General features: G+C 44.4%; 1 protein-coding gene across 1 annotated transcript in view; it reads right to left on the reverse strand.

The window, feature by feature from the left end:
* UBAC2 (UBA domain containing 2) overlaps window positions 1–20,332 on the reverse strand; it is a 117,115-nt gene that overhangs the window by 10,222 nt on the left and 86,561 nt on the right. Inside the window, exon 7 of the mRNA XM_015415096.1 lies at window positions 16,335–16,580. Within this exon, the coding sequence (XP_015270582.1) occupies window positions 16,335–16,580 (246 nt within the window). The remainder of the gene's footprint in view (window positions 1–16,334; window positions 16,581–20,332) is intronic.

Raw genomic sequence — 20,332 nt, forward strand, 5'->3', positions numbered from 1 at the left:
AAATAAAGGCGTGCCAACCCATTGCCAGGTCATGTCCCTCTAGTTTCAACATTCTTGTATTTTCTAGTGTTATCCAATCTTTTATCCAAACCACTGCAGTAGCTTTGTAATACAATGCCCAGCTTGGAAGCGCAAAGCCCCCTCAAGAACACCGTGGTACTTACAACCAGTGTTCCCTCTAAGCTGAGCTAGTGTGAGCTAGCTCACAGTTTTTTAGCTTCCAGCTCATACATTTTTTGTCTTAGCTCAGGAAGGAGGGCTCCAGAACAAACCAATCTATGCAGCAGCCAAATTGCTCACTCACAACTTTAATGCCAGTAGCTCACAAAGTAGAATTTTTGCTCACAAGACTCCACAGCTTAGAGGGAGCATTGCTTTCAACTAAAACATACCACAAGAGTCACTGTGGCAACAGTGGCTAGAATATCAGAGTAGGATCTAGCAGATCCAGGTTCAAATCCCCACTCTGTCATGGAAGCGTGCTGGGTAATGTTGGGCCAGTCACATGCTCATTCTAACAGGGCTGTGAGGATAAAATGGAGGAGAGGAGGATGTGGTAATCAACTTGAGGTCCTTACTGGGGAGAAAAGTGGGATATAAATAATAAATAGAAGGATTTGGATAGGATTTTGGGGGAATTTCCAATCTTTGACAAATGGTGGTTTTGGAGGATCTTCTCCCCTACCTGCAGGATTTACCTTTTTTCTTTTGATTTAGAAAAAGCCCATTTAAATGCTGTAGCCTTTATGTGAAAGCTTCTAAAAATCTCTTCCTTTTCCTTCTTCCTCCATGTGGTGGATATAACATTTTAAACCACTTTATCATGTATGCATCCTCTTTATACACCAACAACATCATTACCAAGGATTTGTAGTACAGGTGTACAAACAAATGTGACTGGGAAAATTTGCACAGTAAAGAAAATATATAAACAACGCCTATCACATGGAGTTCGGCTACAGAAATTTATATTTTGTGTCAATGTGTGTAAGGTTATGGGCCTTAATAAAGCTGTCCCCACTGGACTTTCAAAGTACCAACTGCACTCATTAATTCATATATTTCAGTGTTGCCATCGTGTTAAAGCAACACCTTCAGGCCTTGTTCTTACCACTTGGAACCAATGTTCCCTCTAAGCTGTGGAGTCTTGTGAGCAAAAACTCTACTTTGTGAGCTATGGGCATTAAAGTTGTGATCAAGCAACTTGGCTGCTGCATAAATGAGTTTGCTCTGGAGCCCTCCTTTCTGAGCTAGGACAAAAATGTGTGAGCCGGAGGCTAAAAAAACTGTGAGCTGGCTCTCACTAACTCAGCTTTAGAGGAAACACTGCTTGGAACAACAGGTTTACACTGCTGGCTCTGGCCTTAAGCTGTTAGACCTCAAGGAGGAATTTGACCTCTCTCCAGCCTTTATCCCACTCAGTCGCTTTACCTTTGCTGCCACCACAGACACACATATAGGATGACAGCCTGGGCTAGACTCTGTTTCTGCATTCCCTCCTACAATGCTGATGCAGGGGGGAATTCTCAAAACACCGCTGGTTAGAGATTTTCTCCAGTAAGCAGGTGCTCCCTGCTTCTGTCTTATTCCTCGGTATGCATTAACCAAGAAACATGGCTTTCTCATAGTTGCAGAGACCAAATTACTCCAATTTTAGGGCAGAGGGGGGGAGAGTTTATAATTCCATAGAGAAATAGGTTTAAACGCATCCTGCTTTCCTTAAGTCTAAAGCTTATCTCTATGATGTTAAAGAGACAGGCAAACAAAACAATGGTTCCAGGCTTTCTTCTTTTCTAAGATCATCCCTGTTATCTTCTCGATCTGGATCTGGTCATTTCTCTCCAGACCATGTGCCCGTGTGAGCCATCCAAGGAGAGGACCCCCTTATGCCCCTGCCATGGCGACAGAAGGTGGAGCACAAAGAGGAGAAAGCTAACCACTGCAGGAGCATTTAATCTCTTCCTCTCTGGAACAGAGGCATGGAAGCCCTATAAATCAGGCTTTAGTACTGCTTCATAGGTGGAATGAGCTAGCAGAAGAGGCTGACATGGGAGGAAGCTGCTGTATGTTGGCCCCTCACATAGCTTATCTCATTAACATGTCCCTAGAAATTACCGGATGGACAGTGCAATCCTAAACACAATTACACCCTTCTCAGCCAACTGAAGCTCACTTAGAAGGATGGAACTCTGCTTAGGACTGCATTATGAGCCTTAAACCGGTACTGATTCTAGGCCAGAGCTAATAAAAAGTGTCACCTTTGAATTGTAAAGATAAATTTAATAAAGTAGTGCATGTTCTGCCAAGTCCAGTAACAATTAGGGGGAAAAATCATTCAGAACAATGCTGCTTGGTGTAAAGGAGACCGGCTAGTACAAGTGGGGACCCACAAGGACTTGAGGTCACATCTCATTTTCCCCTCTCCCACTATTTCCTCTTCCCCTTCCCTGGCAGCTGTCATAGCTTCTCCCCTTTTCTTCTCCTGCTCCCTTCTTACTTTTCTACCCACTATCCAAACTACTTTTATTTGTCGTCGTCCCCCCATCTTTGTAAGCCACTTTGAACCACGAGGAAAGCGGGGGTAAACGTTTAAATAAATAAATACATATTAATAAATTCAGCTTTCTCTCCTTCCCTCTCCCTGGCAGTCTCGACTCAGGGAAACTATGGCCCAGGCAGTATCACTTCCCCCTGTATCTCCTTACCCATGCTATTTCCTCCTTCCGTTCTCCTGGCAGCCCACATATCCTCATCTTTCTTTGTTTATTTCTCTCCTTGCCACTCACAAAGCAATCTATCTTTTATCTGCTCGATCATCTTCCGTTATATTTATTACTCATTTCCTTCCTTTATGCCACACCTTTCTTCACAAAGCAGACCCACAGCAGCCTACATCATTATCCTCTTCCCGTGAGGTAGATTAAGCTGAGAGTGTGTGACTGGCCCTAGGTTACCCAGTGAGCTTCCATAGCAGAGTGGGGATTTGAACCTGAGTCTCCTTGATCTTAGTCTGACACTTCTAACTAGTACACCACACTGATTTCTGTGGGGTGGATGCTGTTGAACTGTAGTAAGCAGCCAACCCTGGGTGAGTCATGCAAGTCATGTGGTCAAGTAGGGTTGTCAACTCTGGGTTGGAAAATACCTAGAGATTTGGGGGTGGATCAGGGCGAGGGCGGGGTTCAGGGAGGGGAGGGAGCTCAGCATGATACAATGCCATAGAGTCCACCCTTCAAAGCAGCCATTTTCTCCAGGGGAGCTGATCTCTGTCAGCTGAAGATCACTTGTAAAACCAGGAGATCGCCAGGCCTCACCTGGAGGCTGGCAACCCTATGGTCAAGTCACCTAATGGTTGCTGGCAGGCCTGGCCCACAAGAGTCCTCCCTCAACAGCCAAAACAGCCCTGGAAAGTGTCCTCCCGCTTCCACTGCCTTTTACTGAGAGAAACCAAGGCTTGAAGGCTGGCAATACAGTTCTGGTTGCCTATCAACCCCCATGGCCACTGACAGAGCATTTCTTACTTAAAGCTAAATGCTCTGCTTTTATTATTTGGGGATGGGGGTTAATCCCCAATGTTTTTTGTTGTTTTTTTAAGATTTCAGACTTTTTTTTTTGCAAACCTGGGGCTGTCCACAGACTTGGCCATGCTGAGAACTAGATATATTGATAAGGCTAGTATTTCAGTTTTCATCGTTTAAACCTGTATACTTACAGTGGTATCCTATGCATGGAAGTCTATGGACTTACAAAAGTGTAACTGTAGAATGGCATTGTTAATGACATTAAATATGTTTATAGTTGCCCTATAACATACAGAAATTTCATTAACTTTACTTTGAAATTAAAAATACTGCTCTGCTTCAGCATCATTACCAGATGACACTAAACATAAAGTAACCTTTGTTTAGGTGCTCTCCTATTTCCTTTAAGGAATTCTGTTAGGGATATTCTTTCTAAATGCAGTTCCCTTTTTCTGTTCTCTCAGATTTTGTGAGTTGTTTTAGTTTCACTGGATTGATAATGTCAAGTGGCATGAGGCGTACTTTATCATCTTCAAAACCCAACCCTTCCTGTTTTTTTAGCATCTGCATCACTGAACTGCCACCTGACATCAACAAGTTGTGGATTACGTTAATTGCAAGGCCCTTGAAAAAGATTTGATTTCTTTTAAGAACATAGTTTTAATTATTCCCCATGGTGTTTGTGTATCGCAGAGGCAGACCAGATTTTCCCCCTTGCTTCCTCTCGTACGTCTTTTGAAAAGAATCCACTATTTCTATAGGCCTCTGGTTTCCTTCCTGTTGAGCCTATAAATCCTGTTTCTCAGCAGAGCTTCCTTTAAAAAAAAAAAGGGATCTATTTTTGTCTACTAGGATTGGATTCTTTTTCCCTCTGGGTGGTGGTTTTTCTACCCTATGCTGCTTCCGAAGGTTTGCGTGTGTTCTTTTGTTATTTGCTCTTGAGCTTTTTTAAGTAATAGCAAATGCAGGTCCCATATATTTAATGGCTTCCTTTTAAACTCTGCTTAGAGCTTAGAAATAAGGAAGGACTAGTACTCATAAGACATTTTTTGGGGGGGTGACATGTTGGATTGTGTGTGTAACTCCCCTTATTGCAAGTTTGACTCTTGCAAGTTTGACTCTTTTGTGAGCAAAATAAAATCTTGTTCCCCCCATTATTAAATATTATCATATTTATATTGGTATTAATTGGCACAGATATGTAATGCTATGTATTGTAGCGACTGGTCCACCCAGCAATCAAGTTATTGTACAGCAGTGTCATCCCATATTTGTATAGTCTTCCACATAGTTTCCCACCCAACGTTGACAGGTATGCCTGTTTTCCAGACAATGCCGACAAAAAGGAGCCTGTCCTCAACAATGTTCCCTCTAAGTTGTGGAGTCTTGTGAGCAAAAAATCTACTTTGTGAGCTGCTGGCATTAAAGTTGTGAGCAAGCAATTTGGCTACTGCATATATTAGTTTGCTGTGGAGCCATCCTTCCTGAGCTAAGACAAAAATGTATGAGCTGGAGGCTAAAAAACTATGAGCTAGCTCACACTAGCTCAGCTTAGAGGGAACACTGGTCCTCAATACACAGTACAACGAGGACCAAACAAAACCATATAAACATGTATCTGCAGGTTATTAATAGAAAAATACAAACATTTAACTACTAGGTGAATATCATATACAGAAAGAGATCAGAAGAGAGAGAGACTCCGGATTATGCGCTCATTTCAGAACTTCCTAAGATTTATACACAAAAAAATATGTCCCAGTACGGTACCACTCCTCTGCAGGACATGCGTGAAAGGCAGCCGAGTCGTATTCCAAGTCAAAAATCTGAACTGGGTGTAAACCGCCTGACAGGAAATTTACTTCATATTATGAGCTGCGGTCACAGAGTTTTAACACAGTAGCTAGTTTGATGTTCAAATTCATATCTTTGAAGACTTGATCCAGGTTTTTTTTTTTAATTATAAACTTTATTTATAACTTTTACATTTTGATCCAGTTCTGATGACATTATTACTGGGGCTAATTTTTCTCACTGCTATACATCCAGTTCAGATTCCCTGGGGCTGCCAGGTCCCCCGTGGCCACCAGCAGGGGATGGGAGAATAAGGTTGCCAGCTCCAAGTTGGGAAACTCTTGGAGATTTGGGGATGGAGCCTGGGGAGGACAGGGACCTCAGTGGGGTACGATGCCCTGGAGTCCACCCTCCAGAACATCCATTTTCTCCAGGGGAACTGATCTCCAAAGTCTGGAGATGAGCTGAAATTCCAGGAGATCCCCAGGTCCCACCTGGAGGCTGGCATCCCTAATTAAATAGAATGAGGGTCACCGTTCAAAACCACTCCCATGGATAATTGAAATAAAACAGCGGGTGATGGACAACCCAAATTCATACTGGAGAAGTGATCTTCCGGTCAATATAACTCACAAACAATTGTAACATTTAAACAGACAGCAGTTACTACATACCGTAATCTAAAGTAAGATTAGCAGATGAGAGCACCAGGGCTAATACTATTAAATACTGCACAGCATCACAAGTAAACAGACAGCAGTTACTACATAATCTAAAGTAAGATTAGCAGATGAAAGCACCAGGGCCAATACTATTAAATACTGCACAGCATCACAAAACATCACATTATGCCAGCATTGTGGAGTTATTACACTGGTCATACAGGGTCATATGACAAAACTAAAATTTCAGCGAGTTCTCCCTCTTTAAAATGGCAAGTAATGATGCTGCTACGTGGAGATTTGTGATGAGGGCCGGAGATAAATACGACTGAAACCACACTGAAATAATTCGTAATGCTGGTAACAACCGCCACATTAGCATTAGGTAGCTGGAAAAAGCTAGACCCTCAAGCATACATCTCAATTCACTGAAATCACAGATTGTCCCCATAATCAGGGAAGGCAACAGACCTAACGCTGCTGTCTCTCACATGCTAGGGATACCCACAACTTGGAGTGAGCATGGTAAAAATCTCAGTTCTTTTCAGTTCCATTAGCGCCCTTCTCCTTGTCTTCTCTTTCCTCCACTGAGTCAGAACAGCCAGTTTATTTAGAACTATGCTTTCGTGCTTCATTTCAAAACTTTGGGTGGCTTCCAGAGATGAGTAAAATTACAACTCATTAGTAAGGATGTGCAAAATCACAGTTCTTATCACTATCCATAGCTGTGTGTAATTACACTCAATATACTTCACTCTATTCTTACTTCTGTTACCCTTTCCTGTAATACTTTGGAAAGAGCTTTGCATGTTTTTCACTCTTTAACACCGCCAAAATAAATCAGTATGGAGAGACTGAATTCATTCCCGCACTGTTTCAGATTTCTGCAATCCTAATCCGACTGCTAATTGGATGTCCCGTCCTGTTGATTGTATTGATTTACACTGTCTGCCTTAAGCATTAGTGAGAAAGGCAGATTATTTACATATATAAATACGTAAATAAATAGATAGATATCACTTTACACTGTGAGCTTGGGCTCCTATGTCTACAAAACAATCCAATTACATCACCAATGAAATAGAATAACCAAGAGCAGAGCTGTTTTTGAATACGAAGATACAAATATGGTTATTCCCCACCCAGAATATTTAGATCAAAGATAACAATTATTATGGTAGTGCCAAAAGCAAAAATATTTTTACGTAGCCCTTTTTAAACAGTGGCAGAATACGGAAAGTGTGGGAGGAAGTAACTGCGTCTCCACGACCGAGATGTCTCTATACAGCAGCTGGCCTATGTCATTCAGAAACCCAGGTTGAACAGATTACTTGCAGTAGCTATAGATAGGGAAGTTGGGAAAAATTGCACTTGGGTTTGTGGGGAAATGAAGCATCCCTCAAGCGGCCCCTGTTTGACAGATGTACAACAAATCTGTAACAACCATGTATTTAGAGTTAAAAATGAGATGAATGGTAACCAAGCACCTTAAACTGTGTGCAATACATTTCCGTGTGTTTCAAATCACCTTAGAAAATAAGAAACTCTCTGTAGGCTCAGACCGAGGGCCGACCTAGACCGGCACCCTGTTTCCACCTGTGGCAATCCAGATATTTCTGAAAAGCCCACGCAGGCATAAAGGCAATAGTCTTCTCCCCCTGTTTGTCCCCCCCAGGAACTCAGAAGCAAACTGCCATTTCACTGGGATTTTATAGGATTTGATTTTATTATTACTGGCTTTGGGTTCTGACTTGATCAGGGGAAAAGTGGGCATATAAATATTTTAAGACGAATAAATAGCCAGGCTAATATAGTCATTGATAAGTCTACCCGCCATGAATCTCTCTAAGCAGCCTGCGGGCAGGATGGACAAGTCCCACAATCTAACGCTGGAGCCTGCTGTCTTGCCTACTCTCTTCAAGTTAAATACCAAAAACGACAGCGCTGCATATTAAACAATAAATTCTATTTCTTTTAACACTTTTCATAATCACTTACATATTTTATTGTGATATTTTAAATATAAAGTCAATGTAATATAAAACATAAATTGTAAACTACATCAAATATGCAACATGTGCCCCACCGGGCTGCAAGTCAACGCAGAAGCCTTGAGGTGACAAGGATGCAAATGGACTGTAAGACAACGAGAGCCAGTGTAACCTCGTCTCTGATGCCTTCTTCAGGTCTTACAGTGAAAAATGTACAAGTCTATTGTTGTTTTCAATCTGTTGATATTACATATCATTTCACGTATTTTCATCAGATACAGCTCTCTGTTACTGGAGGGACTCGCCAATCAAATTTTTACCAACATGGCACTCAGCCTACCAAGATTCACAGCTGGCTCTCTTCAAGTGGCAACCTGACTTGGGTGGCTTTTCCCATGGGAGGGGTTAGGCTTGGTCCTGCTGCTCCTGTCTCTGCCTCCCCGATGGCTTCCCCCACACTATAGTCCAGGGTTGTACGGGGCCAGTCCCTGGTCCGCTGCAGTGCATCACTTCTGGTCTACCAATGTTTAATTCTGGCCTGGGTGCTTAGACCAATGGGCTGCCACTTCATACACCTTTAAGCCTAGCCACCTGCACACACAAAAAAAACCCTCTTAACAAAGCTCAGCTGCACCACAGGTTCTTATATTCCAAAGCATCCTAGAAAAGGTCTCTTGAGGGGAAAAGCTAACATTACTCATATTGGGGAAAAGCCGCAGACATGAGGAGAATCATTTCCATAGATTGCTCCTATGACTCTTTAGATTACTCCTCTTCTATGACAAGCAAAGCCACACTAAACCCATTTTTCCAACTTTAAATCCTGTACCCCACAATGGAAACATAGAACCATTGCCAACTAATGTTGTTTTTAAAGTGTCTAGCTGTAAGATGGAGGAAATAAAGCAAGCATATTAAGCACTAGAGCTGAAGTGTCAAATTAATTTGTTACAATGGCCAGATCTAACATAAATGTCAGTTTGTTGGGCCAGGCCATGCATACCATAAAACGTAACACGAGGTACCAGAGATATAAACTTTATAAAGGTGATTTCAGATGCTGAATGGCAACAGCAGGTTTGATTGGATTAGATGTGATATGCAGAGGGGTAGTAGGCGTGGAGATACCAGCATTGGTAACAAGATAGGAAACCTAGGTCTCAATTCTGTCCAGAAGGATTCAGTTCAGGAGGATGCAAAAAATAAATGGACATAAGTCTGACACTAGAAAACACAACATTTAAAAACCAGCGGGAGAACATTTAACCTTCCAAGATATTGCTGACCTAAGAGTAGCAGTTCTCTTACAAAGGAATTTCAAAGTGAGATTAGAAAGAGAAACTGCTAAATGACAACTGATAATGAAGCTCAATGCATTCTCCAGGACTGAATTGAGACCTAGGTTTCCTGTCTCAGTACCAATGCCTGCTATTGTCATTTGGCATCTGAAATCACTCCACTCTTGAAGATATAAGGACCAACGGACTCACATTCTAGCTGTATCTGAAGAAGTGAGCAATGACTCATGAAACCTCATGTTCTGCCACAAATTTTGTTAGGTCCTACTGGACCTCATGTCCTGCCACAAATTTTGTTAGGTCCTACTGGACTCTTGCTCCTTTCCACTAATGAAGCTTGCAAGCTGTACTGTTAGGTTTCTTTTTTTCTTTTCTTCATCTGTTTAAACTGGAGAGGGGGATCTCTCCAAGTGAAATAATGTGTTAATTTCAGACCAATTTCCTACAAGCTGCTGCTCTGCGCTCACTCTTCCCTTTGCCCCAATCGTATGTGTCAAAAAAAACAGGACTGAGTAGATGCGGGGGAAATCAGGCGAAGTGATGCGGGGGAAATCGGGCGAAGCTGTGGGGCAAAATGCGGCCACATAGCACATGGTGTGAAATTGCCACGTACAATCGGGGCAAAGGGAAGAGAGAGCGCGGAGCAGCAGCTTGTGGGAAATCTGTCTCAGACTGGGCAAAATCCACCCAAGTGTTGGTGAAGATAATGAAACAGACTGGGCAAAATCTACCCAAGTGTTGGTGAAGATAATGAAACAGTTGAAAAAGCAAAGGGGGAGTGAAGAAAGACAGCCAGCGGAGCGGGAGAGGAGAAAGGGATATGTGCTGAACTGTAACATGTGGAACCATAAATGTATTTTAAATACTTAGCCATCTACTTCCATTATTAATGGAACCCAATGGAACTGGACTATTAAACAATGGAAGCCAATCCAAGTGTTCTAATTCCTAATCAGGGTCTTTTTGAAAGAAAATGAAATCCCAGATAGGCACAATCTAATCTTAAAAAACTTTTCAGAATAAGCCAAAATAATTTCATTTTACTTCTCCTTTCCCCTTATCCCAACCTGTCCCTTCCTTTTAACACACATACACCTGTGCATGTGTGAGAGAGACAGAGAGATATCAAGCCTCAAAGAAAACAGCAGAGCACAGTGGTCTCAATGTAATTTGTCCATCTACCCACCCACACCCTCCCTCTGAAGAAGTATACGAAAGCTTATACCTGAAATAAAACATTGCTGGTCTTAAAGGAGCCACAGGACTCAGATTTTGCTCTCTCTCCTGGGTGGGGCTCTCTTGTGCTCTTTGCCTCCCCCTCCCTTCCTCCCAAAGGAGGAGCCCTCAGCCAATGGAGGGAAGGGAGGCTTGGAAGGAAGCAGGCAGCAGCAGAGGGGGCTGGGCAAAAGCGAGCTGTGATGCAGCAGCAGCAGCACCGGATAAGGAAGTAGGAGGGAGCCAGTTGCTTGTGGACCAGATACGAGCCCTGCAGGAGCTGGATCCAGCCCATGGGCCATATGGTTGACACCCCTGCACTAGAGTGTTACACATATGCCATACTCAGAGTCTCATCTACAATTGCTGTGGTTGTCTCACTTTTCTCTTGAATGTGCTCTTTTGGCTTTTGATTCCCAGCAGAAAGAACACCATTAAGACACTATGGTTTAAAGGGGGGGAAAGGGAAACAAAGGGAATGAAAGAACTAGAAATGGGAAGCTGCATTTCACCATCCTGAAACCAGCATTGCAGAGACCACCGCTCTCGCATTTCACACAGACCTGCCTCTCCCGGAAGCATTACGTAGATTGGCTCTGCTCAATGCACACACTTCTCTGTCTGGTCAAGTCAAGAAGATGTGGTTTCTGCCCACAGATACTACCAACTTGCTTTTCCTGTACGCCCTACATAGTTAGTTACCTTTCTGTGTGTAAGTAATACCAAGAGATGACAAATTACTCTAGTATGTCTGCCAGGCAATGTCTGTCCAACATACTGCAACGGGGGAAGTGCTTCAGAAGAATAACTCCACAGCATGAATACTTTCCTTTCCTTTTCAGAGCTCCTCTTATCAACAAATCTTAAGCAATGACTAAAAAGTACTCAATTAGTTTCTAAAGAAAAATATGATAGACTGGAATTTAGCAACCAACAAGGTTATAGTTGGATCACTGTCTAGGATCAGATAGGGAATAACATCCATTTGAGAATTGTTGTTGTTGTTGTTCAGTCGCACAGTCGAGTCCGACTCTTCGTGACCCCATGGACCAGATCACAACAGGCCTTCCTGTCTTCCGCCGTCCTCTGAAGTTTGCTCAATTTCATGTTTGTTGCATCTATGACACTGTCTAACCATCTCATCCTTTGCCGTCCCCATCTTCTTTGACCTTCAATCTTTCCCAGCATCAGGGTCTTCTCCAGTGAGTGCTCCCTTCTCATTTGGTGGCCAAAGTATTGGAGCTTCAGTTTCATTATCTGGCCTTCCAGGGAACAGGGTTGATTTCTTTTAGGATTGACTGATTTGATCTTCTTGCAGTCCAAGGGACTCTCAAGAGTCTTCTCCAGCACCATAGTTCAAAAGAATCTATTCTTCGGCGCTCGGTCTTCCTTATAGTCCAACTCTCGCAGCCATACAGAATTACTGAACGCTTAATATGGTAAAACAGGTGAAATGCACTGATTCCTAAAAACAGTATAGAAGGAACATTCCAGAATTTTATGAAATAAAGAACTGATTTTACCCAGGTCACAAGGACAAGATGATCTGAATATGGAATATTACCAAACCTCCCATGCAATACTTCAGAATGGTTAGCATTAATACAAGCTCAGAGCAAATGCCCTAGCATAATGCCCTAGCATAATGAGGCACTGTTACGGTAAATATCTTGTATGTGACGGCAAGGGCCATGGTGGTAAAATACCAAAGAACTGGGTTGAACAAACTCTACGAGCACAAATTACTGTGCTATTATAATCGAGCTTGATGAGATGACAATATTGAGGGTCTCTGCCTTACCCAGCTAGAGAATTTCTTCTAATGTAATGCTCAGCTGCTGTAATCTAGTGTCAACAGTCTTCATCCATACTGAGTAATAAGCATCTTGTTTGAGAGAAAACAGAAATCTATCCACGTCTACGACAAAGATAGTCTTTATTCTAAGCTTAAAAGCACTAAGCCATGCTCTAGCTTCCAATGACTTTTAGCCTAATTCAGCTCTGAGAGACACATCTGAAACACATCGAGGGACATGTCTATCCTTTTTCCTTTAGAAACTAATTGACTACTCTTTTAGTCATTGCTCAAGATTCACTGATCAGAGGAGCTCTGAAAAGAAAAGGAAGGACAAGATGAATACTAACAGCGCACAGTAAGATGCAAGGGGATGCAGTGGAGGTCTAGTGTTTATTGTGTTTTTTTGGTGCATGTAACACAGATCCACATTTTCTCAGTGAACAATATGAATGTTCACGTTCTCTTCAGTACTTATACAACCACCTGATCAGGGAAATAATGCCTGCTGTGCTGCTCCCCCCCCCCCCAATGAGCTTTATCAGCTCCTGAAAATGACACTGGCAGAAGAGGCAGGAACTTCCTTGCCCATATCACCAGCTGGATCCAAATTGGGCATCTGCTGCACCTTTACCGGAGAGTTGCCTCTGGGGACTTGCACCTGCAATATGGTTGCCAGAACTCATTGGCAGCTTGTGGAAAGTGTTAACATGTAGTTTGTCCCTCAGTAAGGGGAAGATGTTACACATATCCAACAAATGGTGAATGTGCTTCCACAATGGGCTCACCACTAAAACTGTGCAAGTCTGTGCCTAACACTGCAATAACCTTTATTTTGGGCTGTGTGTCTATAAAATAAGTTAAACAATTGGGGTACACTTTAAGGCTCCCAGTTTGAAGGCGAGATGTAACATTTTCAGATTTTTTTTATAATAAGGGTGTGTTACCCATTTCAAGGCCATAGCCCATTCAGGAAATAACCAAACTAATTTTAATTGCCCCTGAAAGCGAACAAGGCAGGTCAACATTTTTCTCCCCACCCTCACCCCCACCCCACTTTCCCCAACACAGTCAAGGGAGACTGTAAACAAACTGGCTCTGCAACTGACAAGTGGGGAATCAGAGAGGACTCCTGCTGGAGAGGGGATCTCATTTCCGCACACCCTCTCTCACTTTTGCTTTTCCTCTTTGCTTCCCCCCTGGCAATGCTTTCAGAATCTCTCCTTTCCTTCTTTCACACTTATCTGCTTTTTTCTGTTTCCCTGCCTGGCTGTTTCTGCCCCTCCCTCCTGACCTCACCCATTTTTGTCCATTCCCCCCCTCCCCCTCCAGCTTTCCCTTTCTTTCCCCCCTCTCATATCTTACCTTTCTTAAGTTTACCTCTCTCCCTCCTTGTCCATTCTATTTATTATTTATCTAATCAATTAATTTGTACCCCACCCTCCCCACAAAAGCAGACTCAGGGCGGCTTACACCGATTAACGCATAATTCTAACACTAAGTAAGGCGCAGAAATCCTCCACAATGTTGGTTGCAGGTTGCCTCGCAACCCCCACAAATGGCAGTCAAGATCTCACAACTGTAGTCTCATGAGATCTCAATGGTATACTTTTTAAAAAAGAAGTAGACACTGCTTCTATGGTTCTTGGGGTGTTTTTTTAAAACCCCCAATGTTTGTTGTTTTGTTTTACATTTCATATTTTTGCACACCTGTGCATTCCCCAGTCTTGTAGGTGGAAAAAAAACCCCTGTCTGTCCGTGTCCACACTATTTCTCTTCTCCTAGCAACTCCCATATCCCAGCTTTCCCAGTTTCCTTCTCTTCTTCCTACCTAGCAACCTGCTTACTTTTTATCTGCCCCCCCCCATCTTCAGCTATATTTATTATTTTACTTCATTTATTCTCCACCTTTCTCCCCAATGGGGACCCAAAGCAGTTTACATCATTCTCCTCTGTTTTCTCCCCAGAACAACCCTGTGAGCGTGTGTCACTGGCCAAAAGTCACCCAGTTGGCTTCCCCAGCAGAGTGGGGATTCAGACTTGGAGCTCCCAGATCCTAGTCTGAAATGCTAACCACTACACCACACTGGTTTTTGAGTGGTGGCTGCTGTTGAACAGTAGCAAGCAGCCAGTCCTGGGTGAGTCATGCAAGTCATGAGATACCAAGTCACCCAGTGGTTGCCGGCGGGCCTCCCCCCTCCCCCTCCCTAACAGAAACCAAGGTTCCAAGGTTGTCAATAATGTTGTGGTTGACTAGCAACAGCCACTGACAGCAACAGCTTTAACCCTCCAGTGTATTTTTAAAAAAAGATTTCAGATTTCTCTGCAAACCTAGGGCTTGTCTTAGGTTTGTAGAAAGATATGTCTTGTCTGTCCATGGCCCCAGTCTCCAGATTTAAGTATCCACAGAGGGGGCCATCTTGATGATTAGATGTATTGATAATGATGATGGTGCCATCAACAGCTATAAAGGGTGGGAGAGGAATTTTCGTCACCATAACCCTGAAGGCTTCAAATCAGAGGGACGGATATACCATTTGTGAAATATAGCTGTTTGTGAAGCTGTTAGCTATAGCTTCAGCAGAAAAAAAGAGGTGAGACCAGAAAGGGGGGTCAGTTAGGCAAACAGGCACACAGGAGCCCTCTAGCTGGCCAGACAGCCAGATCCAATGCAAGAAGGTAAGGAAACAGGAGCAACAACGAAAAAGACCTGCACTGCCAGGGGGGCTTCTTCGGGGCAGTGCCCCACATGATCAAAGTGCCTCAAATGAACTTTTGTGCAAAGGATCATACTTAGAGGCCAGCTGTGCCCTCTTGCTCCTTCAAAGCAAGCGTCTCCAACCCACCGCTTGCTGCCTGTTGCACAGTAGCTTGAGCATCTCTTATCAAGCCCATGAGAAGATAAAAGAGCTGCTTTAGGCTTTTTAAAAAAAGTGTTTATTCGATAGGATTTCTCTCTGTACTGCTTAGCGGACAGCTTCGTTTCTGGTGTTCTTCCTAGTCTATGATCTATTTCAAGGACAGAACAAAGCTTGGTGAAGTGCTGGGGGAGGGGGGAGGATATTTTTCATTACTCAGAAGTAGTTGTCATTAAAGAGAAGGTTGGTGACCCCCCCCCCGGCTTTAACCTATAAAAAGGACAGCCTCTTGGGAAGGGGGTGAGGGCTGAATGAAGGATGGAGCATGCACAGGGGTCGTTTCGTAGAAAAAGAGCTAGGGGAACTCATTAGCATAACTCATTAGCATATGCCACACCCCCTGACATCAGGGGCCCGGGCGGTGGACCTGCAAGGCCAGTGGGAGTGTGAGGAAGCCCCGCCAAGGCCCCCCCTGGCCCCAGGCAGGCAGGGGTGGGGAGAGGCGGGGAGGAAGCAACTTACCCTCCCTCTTCTCCTGCCTCCTCCTGGCTGAATGAGGGCTGGAAGCGGGGCGCCCGGAAGCAGGGGGCGGGGCTTCGTCATGTGCCCCGCCCCCTGCACCTCACCCGGGGGAACTGCGATCCCCCGCGTTCCCCCCCGAAATGACCTCTGAGCATGCATTCTATGAGAGTCAGTTTGGTGTAGTGCTTAAGTGCGCGGACTCTAATCTGGGAGAACCGGGTTTGATTCCCCACTCCTCCACTTGCACCTGGCTGGATGACCTTGGGCAAGCTGTACTTCTGATAAGAGCTGTTCTTGGAAAAAGAGCAGTTTCTGTCAAGAGCTCTCTCAGCCCCACCCACCTCACAGAGTGTCTGTTGTGGGGAGGGGAAGGGAAAGGAGTTTGTAAACTGCTCTGAGACACCTTTGGGTAGTGAAGGGCGGGGTATAAACCCAATCTCCTCCTCCTCCTCCTCCTCTCCTATGAGCCTGATTCTCTTCTCCAATTTAGATCCCGAAGAACACGGAAGCAAACAGCTTCATCTTAACTATCACTGGGTGGAGGCTTGGGCCTGCACGGAGTCTGATAGCAACATCCACGTGCAGCCAAAGACAAAATTATATTTTTATAATGGTTCCAGTTCAAGCCCAACTCAATAAGGAATAAATTATAGCCCACTGGAAAAGTTTTGCTTTTACCTGCTGCTGTCTTTGCCTCCTTATCTGGGCAAACTGAGACATCAAGATCTGCCGATCCAGAAGCTCCATTCTCTGTTGCCTCTGTATGTCCACAGTGGCTCCCATTCCAACTCTGATTTCATTGGATGGCTCCGCAGATGAGAAAAGTGGCTCAAGAGTCCAAGCAAATATTCTTGCCATTCCGCTGGGCACACAAAGTACACGGTACACTTTTAACACACGGCTGCTGTAGCACATTCCAGAAATCTGAAAGCAAAACATAATTGACAATACTTAATATAGAGCTGGTGGAGTAAGTTTTTAGACAAAACCTGGGAGACACTCCTTAATGTGATGGGAGTTTAAAAGAGGGTTATTTTTAAAGCCAAAGCAACACCCCCCCCCCCCAGATAATGCTTTTTTCTTTCTTTTTTTGGTCTCACACATTCATTTAGACAAGGGGTAGGCAATCTTTTTTGATTCAAGTGCCAAAAAGGCATCTTCTACCTGTGAAGGAGTTGCTGTGCCTGCCAAAAACATGGGGATGTGGTGTTACAAGAGCTGCACTTGGCCAGACACACCTGGAGAGAGCCAAACCCCAGGGGCACTGCCAGCATCTCAGGGATTTGCCTTGGACTCACCTGGCAGCTCTGAGGTCTGGGAGGGGATGACGGGCATAAGCCAGGCCTGTCCTCTTCTCCTGCATGGCCGACTTTAGCAATGCTACCAGAGCCTTGGATGCCTGGGCTGAGATCTGGCCCTGAGTGCCAACCCAAATGGTCTGGTGAGCCACTGCTGGCGGGCATGCCAGGGGTGTCCTACTCCTGTTTTAGATTTCTCTATAAAAAGGTAAAGGTTCCCTTGCTCGAAAGCCAGTCGAATCCGACCACTAGGGTTGTGGTGCTCATCTCCGTTTCGAAGCCGAAGAGCCAGCGCTTTCCGAAGACATTTCCGTGGTCATGTGGCCGGCATGACTAAACACCAAGGCGCACGGAACACTGTTACCTTTCCATCGAAGTAGTACCTATTTATCTACTTGCAATTTCTTGCTTTCGAACTGCTAGGTTGGCAGGAGAGATTTCTCTGTAGGGTTACTATATTATGTGAAATGGCTAAATTTGAGTCCAGTAGCACCTTAGAATTACAATACACTCATGATGCTGTCACAAAACCGATTAACAAAGCCAGAATGATACCGAGGGATAACCTGCTAAAAGACAGGCCCAAACGAAACAACAACAGAACACTACTGATGGTCACATACAGCTCTCAGCTCAGACCACTTGAATTCATAATTAACGACCTGCAACCTATGCTTGGGCAATGATACCCCCCTCTCACAGGCATTGAGAGGTAAACGTTTTCTCGCCCACAGAAAGCCTCCTAATCTTAAACAACAATTCACCTACAGCAATACCCTCCAAACATGGATATGGACTCTGGGACCAGGGCCTCAACAAACCCAGATGCCAACCAGTGTTCCCTCTAAGCTGAGTTAGTGTGAGCTAGCTCACAGCCTTTTAGCCTCTGGCTCACACATTGTTTGTCTTAGCTCAGGAAGGATGGCTCCAGAGCAAACTAATTTATGCAGCAGCCAAATCGCTCGCTCACAACTTTAATGCCAGTAGCTCACAAAGTAGAATTTTTGCTCATAAGACCCCACAGCTTAGAGGGAGCATTGATGCCAACTCTGTTTCCATATCCACTCTGACAACACGATAACTGGACCTAACAACACCAGCCATACCATCTCAGGTTCATTTACTTGTTCTTCTTCCAACATTACATATGCCATTACACAGGGGTCATTTGGGGGGGGGACGCGGGGGGACGCCATCCCCCTGGGTGAGGTGCGGGAGGGCGGGGCCTGGAGCTCCCTGCTGGTGCCCGCTGGAGGTCGCCGCCGGGCTGTGGGGAGGACACACTTCCGGTGATGTCAGGGTGTGTGGCATATGCTAATGAGTTATGCTAATGAGTCCCCCTAGCTCTTTTTCTACGAAATGACCCCTGCCATTACAGACGGTAATTTTCTGCCCCCAGCCTTTTCCCCTCTGCTCTAATCAAGCTAATTACAATGCATGTGGTACCTCTGCATCCCGAGTTCCTTCTTTGCAACACCCCCTGCCCACCTTCTGACTGGGATATGAGGACTCGGAGATCTCCATTCCAACTCCTTTGTCAGATTATGACTTTCGAAAATTTATAACCCCCCCCCCAAAAAAAAATCCTGCTGGTCTGTAAGAATGCTACTACACTTGAATCTAGCTGTTCTACTGTAGACCAACTTGGCTACCCTCTGAAATCATAATTATGTGATTTCTGTGACACACAGTGAAAGGAACGGATTTCTTTCATTTGGATGACAACAGACTGCAAAGATGTGTGCATTTAATCCAAATTCTTTCCTGTTCCTACGAAAACGTGAAAAAATTGAAGGGGACCATTAGCTGCTGCTGGTTCCCATTTTTGTCACATAAAAAACATGGCACCTGAATGAAATTGTGGGATCACCTGCCGCAGAAAATTAAGAAGTAGGCAAATAATTATACAGTCAGAGTAATAAAAAGATTAATGGTTGAATATACAAAAGGTACGTGGGCGTGAGTGATGCCATCAAAGAGTTACAAGGAATTCAAGAATCAGCTGATGCATCCCAGCACCTTACAGTGCAATCTGGAGCAGTTACACCCTTCTAAAACTATTGACTTCAGTGAACTTAAAAGGGTGTAACTGCACTTAGGACTGCACAGTTAGGTACCAGCCGTTTTCACAGTAACATATCACTGTAAAGATGGAGGGTTCAGTACTTCACCATGACAACATTATGAGATAATGCGTGTGTATTTTGCTCTGTAGTAGAATGATTTAAGCAATTTATAAAAGCCAGATTAAATTTCTATGCAACCTCAAGGAGACATTTAATACAATGATCCACCTCTCAATTTCATTTCAAATTTTAGAGAGTTTTGCTTGGATTCTACAAATCATGAGACTAAGGTCCTCATGGATCCTTCATGCTTATCCCTCCACCCCCCTCTAACCCCCCAACCAGTTGATGCTGAAGTCAGGGGAGCTTTGAGGACAAAAGGCCATGTGGCATGGGGGTTTAAAGGAATGGGGAATCATGTAAAATTGCCCTGCCTCTTTCTTGCATAAACAAAACACTCCATCTGCCGTGTGCCCTGTACTAGCAGAAGGGTAAACTGAGGGCAATTTCCAGTTATTGCTACATAAACATACACATGAAGCTGCCTTATACTGAATCAGACCATTGGTCCTTCAAGGTCAATATTGTCTACTCAGTTCTCTCAGCAGAGGCTGCAGGCAGAGGTCTTTCAAACCAGCTACTCTCTGCTCCTTTTAACTGGAGGCCAGGGATTGAACCTGGGGCCTTCTGCATACCAAGCAAATGCTCTACCACTGAATCACAGCCCCTCCCCTGATTTCAGGAGCAGCACTTGCTGGTTTGTCAGTGGTTGTTAAACCGCGGGTTGTAACAAAAAGGTGGGCCACAGCATCTTACTCCGTCTTTCCCTCCTCCTCCAGGAAGAAGAGATGATGAAGTCCGCTCTTCACTACTCAAAGGAGTCTCGGAGTGGCTTACAAAGTCCCCTCCCTTCCCCTACCCACAACAGACACCTTGTGAGGTAGGTGGGGCTGAGAGAGCTCTGACAGAAACTGCTCTTTTTCAAGAACAGCTGTGCCAGAACTATGGCTTGCCCCAGGTCATCCAGCAGGTGCAAGTGGAGGAGTGGGGAATCAAACCCGGTTCTCCCACTTAACCACTACACCAAACTGGCTACATCAAACTGGAAGGTGTACAATATACTCCCAGCAACCAAAGCTAGACAGAGACTGACATGCCCCCAGGCCCATGGGATTTCATGACCTTGTCTTCTTGTCCATCCAAACGTCTGTAGAGCTCAGGCAGCTTCTCTAGCCACAGTGGAGATGCCAGTCTCCAAGAGGGACCTGGGGACCCCCCCCCCCCAAAACCCACCCCCTTTCCCAGAAACAAG

Source organism: Gekko japonicus, unplaced genomic scaffold (assembly GCF_001447785.1).
Source record: "Gekko japonicus isolate JY-2015 unplaced genomic scaffold, Gekko_japonicus_V1.1 scaffold52, whole genome shotgun sequence".
NCBI lineage: Eukaryota > Metazoa > Chordata > Lepidosauria > Squamata > Gekkonidae > Gekko > Gekko japonicus.